The following is a 19,094-nucleotide window of genomic DNA, read 5'->3' on the forward strand; positions in this document are numbered from 1 at the left end:
ATAAAACATTGATTTTTCTTGTTTCCTTATTTGACTATATCCTCAGATCCCTTTTCTCTCATTGCACAGGCTTCTGATTACATTATAAATATTCTCCAAGTTGTGAAATACTCTCTTTATGTACCTCTGTCCTTCTGCTTTTACACCTTACCCCTCACTTCTAAAACTGATACTAATCCCATTAAATTAAGTATGAGCAGTGTTAAGAACTAAGCACATAGCTTTTTCTTAGGTAGTTTTTAATATGTGGCTGCAGTTTAGAAGGGGTATGGTGAAGGGGGGAAATGGCCTAACTAATCAAAACAAATTTCTTAGTTAAAAAACACAGTACTCATAACAACTTATATATAAAACCCAAAAGACTGTTAATTTGATAACATCTTTAAAAAGCCTTTTGATCCCCACAAATTTTAGAAACTGATTCCTGTTTTTGCAAATTTGTCAATTAGATATCATAAGATGGGAAGATTTTTAAATGTTTGAATGTTATCTAAAATGTAACTAAATCAGGACCAAAAGTTTCAACAATCACAATGGTTAGATTTTATTAAGATACGAGGTATTTAGGCTAACTTTATCTTATGGTATCAAACCAGGCAAACAGCTTCATTTGTGTTATGTGTCCCAAACAATCCATTTCATGATATATACTTTCATATGGCTTGATGATCCTAGAAGGCATGTGTAATTAAAAATTAAACTTGGTATCTGTAGCCCTTCCCTGTCATCTCCTCCATCCAAATATCTGCAGGTCCCAAGCCTGCAAACACGTAGTTGTTTGAGGAGCCCTGCTGGCTTAGACTTCTCACAAAATTAGACTTACTCATACGTACAGAAGTGTTTATAGCCTCAGACCTGAACCCTCAAGCTTGCAAGAAAGACTAACCCAAATACTGACTGCTGAAAACAAGACAACTTCAGTATAGAGTATTTAGTGTTTTGAGTAATGAAGGTAAAGTTACAGAGGGGAAATTCTCATTTGAAAGGCAAGATATTTCTAAGGAAAATATTAGTACTATATGTAGAAATAGAGGATTAGAATCCTACAGAAATGAAAACCTATTTCATATACTGTCCAGAAAAAAACAGCAAGTAAAATATAATATAAAAAGCAATAATTGGGATGGTCAGCAATAAGTGACCAGTAAATAAATTAGCACTAGTGAACAGTAATTTAAATGGAGGGGGGGAAAAAAAAGCAGCCTTTGTTCTCTAGAGGAAAATGGTTTTACATTTTAAATTTCAAAATTCAAGAGAAAAAATTACTGTTACCATGGAATAAAAACCAAAATAGGATTAACACTTACTTTTAATACCCATATTTACTTAATAACATGTATATTAACAGCTAAGAGTGATAAAATGACAGTATGCTCTTCTGACAATTTTTTTTTCTGATCCATGCTTGTTTAACATTTAGTTTCCACTACTACTGCAATGGAATTCTTTTCCTTCCTATTTGGGCTTACATTCATATTAAAAAATCATCCTAAACCTGCTTTTTTTACTTGTAGATGTGCAGAGGAACTTCTGTTTACATACAACTGAGCCAAAACCTGCTTCCTTTCTGTATCTGAGTTGTCCATTTGAAGCCAATGGGCTAGGTCCTGCTAACAACTCATAGCAGCAGATTCATGGGACAGGGCAATATGGATTTGATTGTTACCTAAACATGCAATTAGTTTTTGTTTTACTTAAGCTCTTTATATATCAATAGCCCCCTGACTAGCTGTAGAAAGAATAATAAAGGTTTAATTTATTTTTTTTTAATTCTCAGCTTCATTATAAATTTGAATAATTTTGGTTTTTTCAAAAGAATGTAAAGGAATAATACTGCTAGATGCAAAGGAATAGAGGAATAATACTCAACGCTAATTTTTAATGGAAGTTTCTGCTCTGGCCACTCCGATAAATCCTTTCATTTACTGGAAACAAGACTCTGGTAAATGTATAAAAAGTAAGTTACATTTGGCCTTGACACACAAGGGCTTGGAAACTGTATCATGCCTAACAGACACACTTATTTTTTACCCCCTTCCAAAACTTTCTTGAGCTTCCATGTTGGACCCTTAAATAAGCAAACACAAAGTAAAACTTTCATTACAGTTTACTTATACTAGGCAAATATGCTTCTAAAACAACTACTTAAAAACATCTTCAAAGTCTCCATTACAACACTACCTAACCTTAGAACAAATAAAACAAAGCTGTTAAAATATTTCTTCAAATAGGAAGTCAAGCCTGCATTTATCATGCATTCAAAAAGAGCCCTCAGGTACTTTGCTATCTTTTGGATGTTTAACGTTTCAGCAAATAGTTGCTTCATTTTTGTTCATCCTCACTAGACAGATGAGCTCAATCCTTGACACACCAGGCACTGAGGCTGGCTGCTGGTTCAGCTGACCAGTACTGGCCACCACAGCTCCAAGGGACTGACTTCACACATTACACCTGCCTGTTTACAAGACTAAAACCCTCTAAAGTTAGAAACTATTCAGGACAAAAGACCAGGCCCAAATATATTCCATTTTTCTTTTGACCCAGATTTTCTAACAGGCTGAGCTACTGTTGTGGCAGGCAGTGGGTAGACCAGCAGAACTCTGTCTGGTGGCAGAGCCACAGGTGGCCCCAGAAGGATGGTGCATGTCCCTTCTCCTGCCCACTCACTGTCTGACATGCTGCCACAGCCTCACGTGTCTGCTGGACTAAGGGAGTGGGGGACTGACTGGACATATGGGTTTCACCCTGGGCTGATGACCAAATACTCAATTTCATCATGCTCTATTAGAACAATTTACATTGTTCAGAATGCCCTTAGATCCAAAATCTTCTATTCACTCACTGACTTTCTGTTACTCAAATTCCATACTGTTGAGGGCTGCTAGAAATGACAGAGAAATAAACTGACTTGTTTCCTTCCTGACACCTTTTCCCAAAACTCCATTAGATCTAACTGAGGTTACCTTTTGGATACCAGGAAGCAGTACCTCATTTATTCTTAAGGCTGATAAATAAATAAGTGCTGTATAGTTTGGGGACCATCTACAAGGTTAGAAAACAATTGCCTAAAATGTCAAACTTGCTTGTCTGTGGTTAGGCTCCTAAACTAGGCAGCAGGAAAGGCAAGCCAATACAAAAAAACATTGTAAATCAAATAATTATTTACTATAATATACACACAGATACTACAGCCACCTATGAAAGAAAACACTATTTTTAGCTCTGTAATTAAGCAAGTGGATTTAAGGGTAATTAACCAAGTGGTTAAGAAAATGTGGATAATGAGGTTAGCAGGTATTGGCCCACATTTGCTTTACCACTACAGAATGGGGCAAAAAAAAAAATCTCTTCTGATGGTTAGACACTTCAGATATGTGTTCTTAACTTCTCAGTCCCTGTGCCAGGGACATTACAGTCTGACTCCAAATAAAAATCGTGACATGAAGTGATCACCAAAATAATTTTGACCTTCAAGGACAAATGAAAATAGAAAAAAACAGCAAAATTAATCTGCCATTTTTTCCCATTGAGGGTTAGATGATGGCTATCCCCTAGATATTAAAAAAAAAAAATCTATATATACTTGAGCATAAAGAGGAGACCTCTGCAACACAACTCCTCCCATGTATTACCTTGTGGACATGTGCCTACCTAACAGATGCACAAAGCCACAGTAAAACTACACAAAACATGGTTTTCTTCTATATGATGATAATGAATAAAATGTACACAGTTACACATGCACACACACACACACACACACACACAGAGAGAGAAATCCTGACAGCTGTTACCCTCAAATAAACAAGGCTACTGAAGGGACTGATGCAATTCCTATTCAGTTAAAAAACAGCCCTTAATTTCAGTGGGATTTGGATCAGATTTGGTAAAATCTCATAAGGACTAGATATGCACTCTATAGACAGGTATGATCAAACATATTTTTAAAGCAACTCTTTGTGAAATTCCTCTCCAGCATAGCTGTTTCACTGTATAGGATAAATATATTGCATTTTCATGAACAAATTAAAATTCTATGATTCTAACCAAATGTCTTAAAAACAAATTACTTAAGGACAGATTAATTTGATTCAGTTTGTAATTCTAAGTTGCTATGTGTTTCCTGTATTTTTAATGCACATATGCCTACATATATGCACATAAACCTCATCCTCCACATACAGAGTTCTTCTCTACCAGGTTAAATCTATACAAGGAATTCCTCTAAAAGGAATGAACCAAGAGACTGATTTACTTAATAAGAGTGAAAAGCAATGACCATTATTTAACTGAGAAAATGTTAGCTAAAATTTCACCTCTGGAGCATGGGGGGTACAGGGGGACAAGCTTATGTGGTACCAATGACTTAGGCAATGTATGGGCAGGGAGCAGACAGACCGTGGACTTTTATACATCAGAACACCCAAATTAATCTGAAAATAAAAAATAAAGATGAAATGCAATGTTACTTTATGCAGAACAATGTTTTCTTCCATTTCAACCTCATCAGAATTTTCTGATTTTTTTTCCAGATTGCTTTTCTTGCATGTTATATCTGCTTAAATTTGGGCAGAATTAAAATACCTCAACCATGAGTTTCTATTGTACAGAAATAAATATCAACTGAAAAAAAAATGAAATGAATGAATATACCTCAAAAAAAAAAGAAGTCAACTTCAGAATAAGAAATTTTATCACTCTTGAACAAGTACTTTTTGTATACACGTCTAAAGGAGTTTTACTAATGGTCTCACTGTAGGAGCAGAACTGGTTCCATAATCTCAGAAACCATATGGGAAAGTAAATGAAGGTATTATGCAAAAAGATATAGTATAGCAGGTTACAAGGGTTTCTGCATTCATGTTCATTTGGGAATCTTTAAACCTATTGGCATGACAGTACCTGGTAGCATTTTGTTTACTGAATGCTAAACTCCAGGATCTCCATTCTCAATTTAGGAGCTGCATTATACATACATTTTTAAAGCCCATTACATTGAGAAAGGCTTAGTATGACTATGAATAATCAGAGAAGGAAACAAGAAAGGTAGAAATAGTTTGTGTGATACAAGTTTGGAAGGTCTCTGTTCAGTTGCCAGGCAATAATTGTTAGTGATTATTTAAAAAAAAAAAAAAATTAAAAAATAAAAAATAAAAGAAAATACCACTACTCTTTTATTTTGACAACTTAATCAGAAAGGACATAGAAACCCAAATATTCCTCTCAGGCTTTGAATAGTCCCTCTGCTCTGAAGTAGATGTAGCATGGAGCAGTGAATTAATAAAGCCAGAATATCTATTGCTAATAGGTTTACCAAGCAGGGGAATAGATAACAAATCACACAATGCCAGAAGTGCATCCTATGTAAATTGTTCAAACTGACAAAAAATAGACTTTCACAGGGACAAGGCTCCTTTGAGGGGGGCTGTAAGGTCTTTGTCCTACTTCTGTAACTGGACAATTAAAAGTAAAGCAGAATTAAAGAGAGCTTGATTTTCAACACAAGCCAGGTATTTTTACCCATTGTGAAAAGGAAGAGGAAAAAAAAAAATCTCAGATGCAGCAGTGCAAAACAAAAGGCCTTTCCCTGCAAGCATCTATATCTCTTTGCAGGATTTACTGCTCTGAGGGGCCCTGTTGTGGTCAGGCTAAGTCCTGTTAGAAACCTGCTTGAAGGAGGAAAGCCCTTGCTGGACTAGGATACAGTTACTTTTCTCCAGAAGCAGCTGCTGGGTTTGGAAGCTTTGAATTGCAACAGACTGCTGCTAAATGCAAAGAGCCAAAAAATATTTTCTTGACTAAATAGTTAAAATTAGTGTTAAAAAAACACCTGAATGAAAGTTGCAGAAATGTAGGCAGTCACTGGTCAATAAACATTATTTTTTAAAATGTCCTTGACTCCACAAACTGTGATATAATAAAATAGTCTGCCCTGTACTTCAGCATAATTAATACCGAATAGGCCATTAAAAAGTTAGTAAATATTTATGAAATGAACTATAATTTTCTTAGTGTACATTAAAACCTCTGGACCAGTAAACCATCTTCAAATTTTTGCAAAACTTTTAACTATCAAGAAAGGTTTCACATTTTGCCTTTATTACTTCTACTATGGATTTGCATGTACCTGTTTTTGATGATATGTCCATAGGTGCACACACACATCTATCTAAGCACATAGAAACTAAGCACATTCACAACTACTGGGTAAGAAAAACTAAATAAGTAAAAAAAGCACCTTGTATAATTGTTATAATAAGTTAAAACTATTGTATAAATTTTAAATTATTATGCAAAAAGTCATAATTTCTGATAATATTTTTTTTAAAGAGCAAAACAAGAAAACACTTGGAGAAACTAAAAAAAAAGCAAACAAACAAGGGGAAATCCTGATTTCCCCTTTTATAGGCTCTTTATTGTTGCATTTCATTTAGTTTGGCCAGTAAAAAAAAAACCCAACAACCTAAAAAAGCAATTGTTTATCTTTCTATCCTAGACATATAGGTTCCTTGCTGTCATGTACTAATAAAAATCAGCTGCTTTTGGTTTTTAACATTAACTATAAAGTGTTTTAATTTAATTGAAACACAAAAGATAGTTGGAGGTTTTTTCTTTTCCTTTTCACAAACATGCTTCTAAATTTTTTTTTTTATAAAAACACGGGACTTTAAAAAGTCATTGCCATAGGTCCTTCAAGATTACTCTGAGGGTCAGTCTCCAACAGAATGTCCCTTATACTGCAAGCCTGATGACCAGAGCTCCCAAATGTTTCAGCTGCATGACTTGGCATCCTGGTTTTTTAAGTCACGCTATACACGAGTTCTTCAACCTCTTAATAAAGCCTAGAGATGAAGGTGTGGGAGGCCTGCCAGTATATGGACTCAAACAGTTCAGAGTAGAAATCAGTATTGTAAAGTTGGGGTTTTTCTATTCCTTCTGTTTTTCTTAATTTGGTTCAGTTAGGATGGCCTTTTGCTACAACTGCATGATAAAAACATATGCACGTGAACATACACACAGTTAATTACAGAACTCTATATAAAAATGTGTAATACATGCCAATGAATCTTATTTTTGTGTAATGGATTCTTCCTTCCCATTATTTCTGGCCTCAGCTGGTCATAAAGCAAGGAGCATGTGTTCCCCTCTATGCCTTGTAACTTCCATCCTCATCTGCAACATACTGCAGATGGATAACCCATTTCTAAACTGCCTGCAAAGTCCACATCAGCCCTGTGCAACAGGCACAGCAGCACACACCTCTCTAATTTACCTACAGAGCAATTAAGGTGAGGAAGCCTCACACTAAACTCAGTAGGTGAGGGGAAGATTTCTCACACTTACATTGACAGGCCCTGATGTCTGTGCGCTCTGCATCCGTGATGAACATCGTAAATGTTCAAGTGCCCAAAAACAGTGGCCAAGCCAGCTACTGACCTACTGATGTCTGTTAAACTGGCTGCTCAGGCTCACTCCTCTACCTTCCACCCTGACTCCAAATTTTCACCTCCTGTGTTCATCAGGAGTACTCATCTTGTGTGCATTGTAGGGAATAAGGTGGGATGAGCAGTGTAGCACGGGAATCAGCTGAGGGCCTTTTCCAGGAACAGGTGCCATGGAGGTAGGTGAAAATCTGGGAGACACAATGGAAGGAAAACAGAGAGACGGTGTGCATGTGTCTGAGTTGGGACAGAGAAGAAGAAAAAATGAAATAAAAATAAGGGAAACCCAGGAAATAAAAAAAATAAAAAAAAAAAAAATGAGGGAGGATTGAAAGAGAAAAATGGGTAACCTCTTGCCATGTTTCCATCATGAGCTGCATTTAGCCATTTCTCTACCTGTGCCATATCATGCTTCCCCAGCAGATGTTCCTGTGAGGGTAAGGAGAGTGACTGAGAGGCGTTGCTTTGACGAGGATGAGTCTGGGAACCAACAGTGGATAAATCTTTTTTAAAAGCCTACCTGTCATTCTGCTAATTTGTTTCGTTTTTGGCTTCACAAATCCTGATTTGAAAGGAAAAGAGAGTTACTAAATATATTGTCAGAAAACAGCACCCCCCAAAATTATGTCATCTGTCCCTCTCTTTCTACCACTTTGAGAAGAAATCCCAATTTCCAACCAGAAATTGTGCCTTACACTTGGGACACATGGGCAGGAGACTCTCTGAGGAGTGAGAGGCCACAGGAGCAGATCTATGACAAAGGCTGAGAACTGTGCCCAGGCAGGGAACTCCTCACTGCACCATCCTTGCACTGGAGATGGATCAACAAACAACAAATTAGCAGTGAGTATATGTTCACATCAAAACTAGCAAATGTATTGGCACAGTCAAGAACTTCTAACAGGTATGTCAAGATTTTTCACATCCTCTTAGCAGACAAATAGGCCTTCTCTTGAATCACTGGCCATTTTTAATGTTATAAAACAGAGCATATGAACACATGCTGAAAAATATCTAAAATATAGCAATATAATTAAAGAGATTTAGAAAGGAAACCAGAAAGTGATTGAGACCTGGCATCAGCTTGTCACTAAGGAAAAGGGCAGCTACACCAGACATGCAGAATTTTATTGAGTCACCAGACTTTCCAGAAAAGGAAAGACAAAGGCATTGAGATGTTTCTGTGATGGCTTTTATGCCTTTCTTTGGGTGTTTGCAGCTCACAGTACTTCTGTTAAATTAACACTATTGACTAAGTATTCTATGTATTGAGGTTAAATAACTGATCATGTCATGGCTGCTGGTGACTTGTCCCCAGCCCTTCTCTTAATTAACTGGCCTTTTTTTGTCTTTACTCCTCTCTTTCCAGAGTAGGACACCATGTGCCATCCACTCAGTGCAAGATCAATTGCACTCTCTTGTACACCACTTCCTTCTTTCCCTCATGTTTGGAGTGAGGGTGGACACCTGCATGGGTTGACTTACATCTGTACAGCTGGGACTGTGCTGTGATGAGCTGAACAACAGCACATGTTTTCCCAGTGCTTGTCCCAGTTCCTCTGTTGGAAAATAACCTTATTTCCTTCAGTAAAGCTATAAACTCAAGGGTGTGGTGGGCCTTGATTTGGCAATGCTTTCTGCCTCCCACATCTCTCTGGTAAAAACATTCACATGAGGGCAGATAATTTGAAGAGAATAAAATTGGAAGAATCACATTCTTTAAAAAGTATGTAATTTCTCCATGGCAGTGTCCCACTGCTTTCCATTTTTTCCTTCAACCATGCAATCATTTTGAAAAGGCATCATTTAAAACAATCAAATGCTCAGAAGAATTTTTTTTTTTTTTTTGCAACTCCCCTTTTCAGAGAGGTTTGCACACAAACTGAGAATTTTCAGGTTTCCCAGGCAAATGAACCTTGTCCACCTGGGAAGAAGCCCATGATAGCTTTACATTATTTAGTATGGCATTATTCCATGCTGTTTACTTATAGCTTGCTGAAAATAAGGGATGATGGAACACCTTTTCCAGGGCACACCCTGAATTAATTCTTAGTAAATTGTTTACTATGTTCTTGGCCTAGAAACTCACAATTCTCTGAGCCCTTTTTAAAAAACTACTTGCCAACTTTCAACTGTGGGGAGAAGGTGACAATAATCCCTTCAATCCTTCCACTGCCGAGCAAAGGGGGCGACTTCAGAAGACAACCTGGCCACCTCCCGGGAGAGAGAGCTGCTGCAATGGGAGAGCATGGATTTGTCAAATTCAGAGAATGGGCTTTGGGGGTGAGGGAATCCTCTAATAAAATAAACAGAAAATTAAATTCACCTCCCTTTTCCTCTCACATGTCTCCCATCTATGCCTGCCTGGAAGAGAACAACGTGGTGCCTAGACATTAGCACCGAAAACACCACAACTCATTGACAGACACACGGGTCACATTTCTTCTCTGGCTCGACTCGAGGGAATCATCTCTTTTCTCCTGCAGAAGTTAATGCTGCATCCTGGTGACTAGCATAAGTACCATCAGTGCCCGAATGCGTGTCCTTGTCACCACACTTATGTCACCACAGCCTGTGACTACTTGCACACGGACAGGAACATGGGTCACGGGAAGCACTTGAGCTGTGCTGGAGTTTGGACTGTGGCTACGTGGAGTAGATGGTGTCTCCTAACCCCAGAGAGGTTTTGCAGAGACTAAAGACGTATTAGAAATGAGACTCATATCATGCTACTACCATGATGCATTTCTCCATCTGCACATAGAAAAATTAATAAAGCATCTTCTATCATCCTTCCAAACCTATCTGAACAACAGCATCAAATATGCTATAAAACATAGGTAGCACTTTGTAATTTAAGTGGAAAGATTGAATTTCTCAGGGACTACTTTTGTAACTCTCTTCTACAAGTTAAGAAGCTTGACTATCCAGAATTAAAACAAAGTGCTAGAAAAAAAATCCATTTTATATTCACATGCATATGTATTTTTTGTGCATGCATGCAGCCAACCCTGTGCCTGTGTGTGCTGCTCTGAACAGTACTTGGTCACTTACACAGAAAATTGAATGTATTTAAATAAGGTGCAGCTTCTTTCTGCTCCAAACAAAGGCCATGGGTAATGTTACTCTTTTCTGGTTATATTTACAAATGGAAATGGATTATATTTACAAACAGAAACAGCATTGTGTCATTTCAGACTAAGTTTGGCTGCTGCAGTGCTCCTCTCTGAACTTTGGTAAGTCTGCATGCTGTATTTTCCCCCAGACTATATATCACGTCTGCAGTACCATAAATCTGCCAACCTTTTCTACCATTGCTACTGCTAATTAGGCTTCACTCGGGTTTCACTCTTGTACTCCCTATGTTAGACAAACACAGTGTGTCAACTAAGCATGCTGCAAGCACTACTACCTGCATAACTGTTATCAGGGCACTTCCACTGGCCATGCTAAACCAGGGATGACAACACTGGGAACAGTTTGACAAAACACGCTTCTGTGGACACTGCCAGTGAGTCAACAAACCCTATTTAGTATTCCATAATTAGTTCCCATAAAATATTTCAGAAAGAGATATAAGAAGTTTTTGTTCTTTCTGGGGGGGAGGGGGGATGGAGAGCCAGCAACATGACACTAACCAAATTAACATGCCCTGTAGTAGAAAAGCTGAAAGATACTTATTTTAATTTATAGGAAAAGCCCCTTTAGACATATATGTTAAAACATCTAGTGTTAGGCCTGATAGTTAGTGAAAGTTACATGAAAAACAACCACTACACAACTTGTCTGAAAATATAACATTACAAATAAAAGGTAATTTACATGAGTCCTTTATAAGAGCAATCTCTATATCCAGAAATGAGATGGCAGCATACTACAGCTAATCCAAATATTATAGCTAAATATATTTGTGGTAACACATCTTAAAGAGAAGGAATGAGAACTGATGTGCAGATGATCTGTAAAAGACTCAAATACTAATAAAAACTGGGGAGAAGGAGGAGAGAAGGAGGATGGGGTAAGAGTGTTAAATCATTATTTCATGAGGCCCATATTCACAAAGCAATTTTTTACAGATGGTTGGAGGTATTTCTCAGCCCTTTACTGACAGGAATACAGGAGGCTCTGAGGTCTTAAGCAGCAATTCTATACATAGGCCCTCAGCCTTTATATAATTGTATTAAGTGCAGTAACAGACATAAATTAACAGGCACTGACCCCCCAGTCCTAGCAATGTATGTCTTGACCTTTTAAGAAACCTCAAGAGCAGTACTAGTTTAGTATTCGATACATCCTCTTTCGGGGGAGATTAAATGCTGGTCTAGGAGTTGCATGTACTCGAGGCTCTAGCAGGCCTTACACACCTTTGGCTATGAGAAGCTGCTTTTCTTTCATATCTTTAAGTAAGCAGAGTTTGTCTACTTTGGTTGCAAACAAGCTGATACCAGTAAAGCACAGCTAAGCTTTATGGGTCCTAACAGAGTGTTTGATGTAAGACAGGTGGCAGGTTAGGAGCCCCTAACCTCTGAAGACATCTGCCCATAGTGGCAGCTTTCTGAAGGAAGATACTTTTGTTGTTTTTCAGCAACTTGTCCACTGCAATTTGTGGGCAGATAACGTCCATCAAGAAATTAGATGCCAAAATAAAAAAGACAAAAATGGACTTCTTACAAAAATCCTTCCTATGTATTTCATTTACTCATAAATTGAATTTAAAATATGAAAAATGAATTTAAAATTCAAAATATAAAAAGACCTTTCTGTAGTTAATTATCTGTAAACTTTTCATTTTGTAACTGGAACATACTTTGCCTTTCTCTAAAATTGCCACGTCTGAAAACAGAGCAAGGGACAATGGGTAAACCCGACTGAAACAAGGATATGTTTGGTTGTTTTACTGGGAGAGGGTCCTTTTGCTTTTAAAACATGTGCTATCAATTAATTTGCCTCACAATTTTCTACCTCATGACTATAGTGGTAGGCAGTAATTAGTACTAGCTGTCTCAAGGATGGTGGATTAAAAAAAAAAGAAGAAACAAGAAAGAAATCTACCAGACAAAAACTACGAGAACTGCAAATGCTGGACAATACATTTAACTGTGAAGTGGAAGAGTGTTAACTAGTGAATGAAAAAGGAAAGATGAGGGAAGTAAGGAGATTTTAGGCAATGCTCACTAACTCTTTTCCTTCCCCACTGTCTTAAGACGACAGGTTTCACTAGAAATCAACACGACGGCCTGTTCATATGTAATTTGTATCAACTTTACCTGGATTTGCCCCTCTGTTTCAATGCCTTGACCTCCCTTCTGCCATCCTGAGCTTTCTCCCACGTGGGATGAGGCTGTCGGCTGTGCCTGGGGGCAGCAGGGGCTGCCTGGAGCCCTGTCGGTGCTGGGGTCGGGGGCGGCTGTGTCCCAGCGCTGTGTGAGGCCAAGCCCGGCTGTAACCAGCGCCGGGGTCCGAGGGAGCAGCAGCCGGGAACTCGGACGATTCCCTGGCTGTCGGGAGTGAGGAATCCCGGGGTGCGGGGAAAGCCCGTCGCTTCTCTCACCTGCCCGCGGCCCTCGCTGCTCCCGCGGCACCTCTGGCCTCGACGGCGCGGCCGCACCTGCGGGAAAGGCAGAGGGAGAGGCGGGTTAATCGCGCCGGAGCGGCTCCGCAGGGCGCTCCGCTCCGCCCCGGCTCACCTGGCTGCGGCCTGCCCCGAAGCGGCGAGGGGAGCGGAGCCTGGCTCACGGCCCCACCCGGACGTGCCTATCACCCCTGGGGATGTACATATGTACACACACACACGCACACATACAGGCTACCAGAGAGGAGCCCCTCCAGCTGCCTCAGGCCCAGACCCGGCACAGCACGTCGGGGGAGGCGAGGCCAGGCCGGGACGCGGCTTGGCGGGGCCGGGCAAGAGCCGGGCGGCGGGAGGAGAGGGCCGGGGCTGCCCCGGGGCCCTGCCGCGGGTGGTGCCCGGCCGGGTGCGGCAGCGGCCCGGGCCGCCCGACGTGTGCGAGGCTCTGCAGCGGGCAGGAACCTGCGAGGAGCGAGGGCGCGGGGCAGGGAGCGGGGCAGGGCGGCTGGCCAGAGGCGCCCTGTGGAGCCCGGCCAGGGGCAGCCCCCAGCAGAAGGGAGCGGCTCCCGCTCCGCCCGCAGCAGCCGCAGCCCTGAGCATGGCAGCAACAGTTGGCTGGCAAGGTAAAGAGACGGGGAGCTGCACCAGCGTGGCTCGGGTTTCCCTTCGCGCCTGAGCTGCCCCCCCAAATCACTCCTGGTCTCCATGCTCTTGAGGGACGACAGGAGGCAGGGAACAGAGAGGATTTTTTTTAGCCTTAGCTTGGCTGATCCCTCTTATCACATCTCTTCTTTTTTTCCCAAGTTCCCTCTACCTTGTCTCTCCCTTTAGAATATGCTCACATGAATAAAACCCACGTAAAGATGTTTGCTGGCCACCGGAAAGTACAAACGTCTTTTTTTTCTCTAAATAGAAGAGGATAAATAATTATGAAAATGCGAGTCTACTTAAAAGGTATTGTGACCCTTCCACCTTTGTTTTCATCAAGCTAGCTAGTGCTCAAGCTACGTGTCCTGAGCAAGAAGGAGGGAAGGGAGCAATGACGTGCTTTTGCTCTGCTTTCTTTTCTCACTTGTCCCTTAGCCAGCCTTTTACTCTTTTCCAAAGTGCGAGCAAGTCTTCAAAATATCTTTTATTTCTCGAGAAATAGTAACTCTTAGATTGTGGTCCTCACCCGATCTCTCCAATGCAGGCTTCCCTGAAATGCAAGATCAGCCCTTTCTCAGCCGGGTCTCCCTCCGTGCGGCTGTCGAGGGGGGGCAGATGGGAGAGCCCTTGTGTTTTCTAACAGCTGAGACATTAGATCGCACCCCCACCTCCTTTTTATTTTACAGCCGGGCGAACCATAGGCCCCTGTGTTGCGTCAAGCGGCCACTCTGCTACCAACTTGCTGCTTAGATCTTGTCTCTTTCACGAGGCTGATCTGCACGGACAGATCTGCGCTTAATCGTTCCTTCTTTTGGGGGGCGGCAGGCAAGGGAGGATTTCTCTTTGCTATTTATTTCTTGCCCACGGAATCCGGGCTGGTAATTACTGCAAAGAGAGGGAAAATGCAGCTTCCCTAACTCCTGCCTGAGATGCTCTCAGTGCTGTGTTCATGCACAAGGCAGTTTCAGAACCACAGAGCTGGTGCTGATGCTGCTTTGCTCGCTTGCAATCACCTCGTCCAAAAGCATCGCCTCGGCTGGGTTTTCCCTCGGATTCTGCCTTTTTTACCCTTTTGGGGGGCACTAGTTTTTGCGGAAAGAGTGAGTGGAGATATCACCGGACTGCAAGTTGCTTAAAATCAGGTTGGAAGTGGGCAGGGGGGAGGGAGGCGCCTTTGGCAAGCGCTTCCATGGTGCATCTCCTGCTAACTGGGGTCTCCCCCAAACCGCGGCGGATCCGTGCACCTCCCCCTCCTCCTCCTCCCTCCCTATTATTTATAGGGTGATCCCAGTAAATCCCACCCTCCCCACCTCGAAATAAACCGAGGCTCACGATTACAGAGCATTTAATGAATCGCTCCGAATACATTTTTTTTTATGAATTAATCTCAATCAACTAGGACACCCATATTTTCAAACACGGCTATGCCCTGGAAGGAGGGGGGGTCGGTGGGGGGATGGGGGTCGGTGAGGATAGGAGAACTTTTAGGAAGTTTTATTCTATTTTTATTTTTTCCATTAATGAAATAAAAAAACACCATACAGTTATCCGAATAAACGTGTGATTTGCTCCTTTAGGCAAAAGTCGATTAAAAAGTTAGGCGACGGGGAATATTTGGACGTCTGGGGGACGAAGCGGAGAAGGAAAGGGGGGAAAGGGTGTTTATTTCTCTCACTACATATATATCTAGAGACACATATATACACTCACAGCGGGAGGTGGGGTTGGGGAGGGTGGGTTGGACGGGGGAAAGGGAAAGGTGCCAGGAATTAATAATAGAAGCCCACAGAGTCTAGATAAGTCCAAGGCTCGGCGATCGCAGCTGCTGCTCCTTCGGCGAATGCGCCCTCCGCGAATGCTTTTTGGGGTAAGGGCTTCCCGGGTAGGTAGTTATGTACAGCAAGCCCAGACCGCAAAAAGATTCGCGAAGGACAAAGTCTCCCGCGGCTTCCTACATCCATCCATCCGGCTGCCACCATAATATCCACAGGACCCACGGGCGATCGGCTCCGCCGTCCCCCGCCACGCCGGGTCCCCACCCCCCATGTCCGCCAAGTCCCGTTCCGAAACCCAGGACCCCGCCGGGGCGAGGCGGCGCTGGGAGGGAAGGGGGGTGTCCTGCCACCCCCCTCCCCCCCGCGGCGGGCCGGCGGCGCGGGGCCGCGGGAGCGTGGCGGAGCGCGGCGTGTCCGCGGCCCCGCTCCGCGCGGAGGCTCCGGCGCTGGGCACGGGCGCTGCGTAAAGAGAAAACTCTCCCCCCTGAGCGCTAAATAAATAGAGAGCAGGCGGGCCTCTCATTGGTGCGGGCTAAAATCGTCACCCACCAATCAGCGGGCGCCTCACACTGCCTCGCTCGGCTTTTTTTTTTTTTTTTTTTTTCCTCTCCTTTTTTTTTTTTTTTTTTTTCTTTCCTTTTTTTTCCCGAAAGGGGGAGAGGAGAGAAGAGCGAGAGGGAAGGATGGATGGATAGAAGGAAGGATGGGGGAAGAAAAAAAAAAAAAGAGGAAAAAAAGGCCCTCTCCATGTTCAATTAGTCACCAAATCCTCGACAAGAACACGTCCAAGAGTGCGGCTGGCCCAGCCCAGATCCCTTCTCGCTTCTGCGGCTCCCCGAGCCCCTCTCCGGGAATCCTCCGCCAAAGGGGCGCCGTTAAGCTAAGGACCAGCCCGGCCGCGGGCTACCCCGGGCGCAGAGCCGCTGGTCCCCCCGGCGGGGGCGCCCCAGGCCGCCCGCCACCTCGCGGCGGGCAGCCGGGGACACGGGGACCTGCCGCTGCCTTCTCCCCTATTCCTCCCGCCTCAGCGCGGGGACCCAGCCAGACCCGAGGGGCGACCCTTCCGGGTCGGCGGGGGACGCGGGTCGTCCCCTCCCCTCCGCTCCTCAGCGCCGTCCTGGGCGCTGAGCCACCTGCCACCGCCGCCGGCGAGGACACCCGCTTGCTAAAAGTTTCCAGGACGTGTCACTGAACTCCAGAGGTCTTCTCCTGAAAGCCTGCGGGGAACCAGAGGCCCCGCCAGTGCCCGGCGGCAACGGGAGCAAGACAAACACACGTCCGCCTCGCGGCCCGCCCGCCCGCCGGGATCCCGAACGAGCTGGGGCAGTGACCCGCGGGGGACCGAGGGGACTCGCATCCCGGCCCGAACTCCAGAACTTGCAGTTCCACCACTGCCCCGCGGCGGCAAAGGGTCCCGCGCGAGCGGCACGGGAAACCCACGCGTGACGCCCCCGCGCGCGTCCCTCCCGCATGGCCGCAGCTCCCTCCCGACGCTGCTGCCCGCCGGCGGCACGACGCCCCGCGCCTCCCGAGCCCCCGGCGAGACCAGCGGCAGCGGCGCGACGGAGCGGAGCGGAGCGGAGCGGAGCGCAGGCAGGACGGACAGGGCGGCCGGGGCAGCGCAGGCAGCAGAAGTTTGAAAACCTCCGACACTTACCTGGCCGAGCGCGTCCCTGGCCGCTCCGGGGAGTCCCGCGCGAGGTGCAACCATCACCAACAGTGTTTTGGTGTTTTTTGGTGTTTTTGGTTTTTTTTTGGAAAGCCCAAAAGCAAAGCGTCCCTTTCTTCAGGTGTGTATATAAGTTACTGTACTGTGTGGGAGGGTCACGATCTCACTAGGTGCAGAAGATTCCCCAGGATTAACCCCTCCTCTCCCTACCCCTTCTGCAACTTGTTGAGGATTTTATACACACACGCGCGCAGGCACGGGCACACGGGCACACACACACACACACGGACGGGAGAGCAAGGAGAAAGCGAGCTCCGCGGAGTCCGGCTGCCCCCCGACGCCGTTGTGATTGGATGGTCTTTTCATGGAGAGGGGACGTCTCAAGTCGAAGTCACGATTTCTCCTCAGTTTGGAACCATCTGTGACTGGAGCCATGACGCAGCCAGAGCACATTACTCACTTTTACAGTCACGACTTGGAAATCCGTGCAGTTTCCAACCAAAATTACACCGCCACCATTGAATTATTTAATAGGATCCAGTTAAGGGTAATCTTATGCATTGTGTCAAGTGAGGCAACGATCTAGGAGGGGAGGGCTGGGAAGGCGAGGGAGGGGGCGAGGAAGGAGGGCATTTCTTGTTTTTAATGCCTGTTTTGTAGAGGTATATTAAGAGTTGCAATGATTGGCTACACGTGTTGTAAGGGGGTTTTTTTTTCTTGCTTTAAAAAAGCAACCAAAAAAAAAAAATAGATATCTGGTCCGCTTGTAAATACGACCACGCAAGCTCGGGGAAGGGACGGTTTAGACATTAAGAGGAGCCGTGGGTGGAGTACCGTGCTGTGAATTCAGGCGCTGGTGTTTGATTAATTGCAAGAAATTATGTCTTTTGTATGCCTAGATTAGAGCCATTGCATGCGGTCTTGGCCAGGAGGTGCTCTCACCCCAGCCCAGTGTACTGTGCTATACTGATGTTCATGGCTGCACCATGCCATTGTCTGCAGGATCCGCAATTGTTGCTGGGCTTTGTGTGGTAGGTGCACCATTTTCTAAGCTTGCTTTTACTGCGAGGCCATGGCTAAACGTGCTCCGGGAGAAGCTCCTTCCTTGGTTATTGTCTGCCTCGTGCGTTTTTCATCCTTTGCAGGTCTCAGTCTGCGGCTAAGCCCCCTTCCACGGCGGTTTCGGAGGGGATACCATTGTCCGGGATAACGCGATGTTGCATGTGAGTGCCAGACGGTGTTTCCTCGTCTCTTTTAATGCAATCTGATGACATGCCTTTGCTAGCCGGAATGCCTGCGAACCTGCATGCTCGTAACCTAGCGAGAACTTCCCTGGCTCGCAGAAGCGGTGAGGGGGTGACCGGTGGTTGCAGCACCGAGGTAACCCTACATAGCTGCTCCGTATACACCACAACAATCCCCTACTACTTCGCCTCTAATTCAGTCATTTCACCAACTCCGCTGTTGAGGGTATGACTAAGGACGCGAAGGACGGGCAATAATAAAAACAGACGCTCGCACACACGCGATCTGCAGAAAGTGTGAGCACTTAGAGGGGAAAAATGAGGTGGGAGGAGAAGGGGTGAGTCCAAATAAAGCAACCTATAGCCTCTTATTTTGCGGAGCACCATCATCAGGTACAGGCTCTTTCAAACGCACGGGCGGGAAGGGCAGGCGGCGCCGGGCGGAGGAGCGGCGGCGGGGAAGCCGCCGCGGGAGCGGCGCTGCGGGCGGCGCAGCGCGGCCCCCGCCCGGCGGGCACCGGGGCCGGGACCGACTCCCACCCGTGGCGGGAGCGGCGGCGGCGGCGGCGGGTTCAGCACCGGGGCGCGGACAGCTCCCGGCGGCCGCCCTGCGGGGAGCGGCCGGCCTGCGCCCCCGGCCCCGCCGCCGCTCTGCCTCTCCCCCCGCGGAGGGCGAAAATAGAGGGGGGGGCGGGCAGGGAGAGGGGCTCAACAGCGCCGACAGAGAGAGAGAGAGAGTTGCAGCTC

General features: G+C 44.7%; 1 protein-coding gene and 1 long non-coding RNA gene across 3 annotated transcripts in view; one reads left to right on the top strand and one right to left on the bottom strand.

The window, feature by feature from the left end:
• The window catches only part of LOC110472033 (uncharacterized), a 60,602-nt gene extending 43,419 nt beyond the window's left edge, over window positions 1-17,183 (bottom strand). For both annotated transcript variants that reach the window (XM_077784223.1, XM_077784222.1), the window contains exons 1-2: window positions 17,092-17,183; window positions 12,710-13,050 (exon numbers count right to left, since the gene is read on the bottom strand). In XM_077784223.1, coding sequence (XP_077640349.1) covers window positions 12,710-13,050; window positions 17,092-17,145 — 395 coding nt within the window. In that variant the 5' untranslated portion in view covers window positions 17,146-17,183. The remainder of the gene's footprint in view (window positions 1-12,709; window positions 13,051-17,091) is intronic.
• Window positions 17,184-17,401: 218 nt separating this feature from the next.
• LOC144246488 (uncharacterized) lies at window positions 17,402-18,718 on the top strand. Its single transcript, XR_013340182.1, has 3 exons — window positions 17,402-17,650; window positions 18,003-18,134; window positions 18,249-18,718. It is a non-coding gene; the product is annotated as an uncharacterized LOC144246488 (long non-coding RNA).
• The last annotated feature ends 376 nt before the right edge of the window (window positions 18,719-19,094 follow it).

Source organism: Lonchura striata, chromosome 6 (genome assembly GCF_046129695.1).
Source record: "Lonchura striata isolate bLonStr1 chromosome 6, bLonStr1.mat, whole genome shotgun sequence".
Lineage (NCBI taxonomy): Eukaryota > Metazoa > Chordata > Aves > Passeriformes > Estrildidae > Lonchura > Lonchura striata.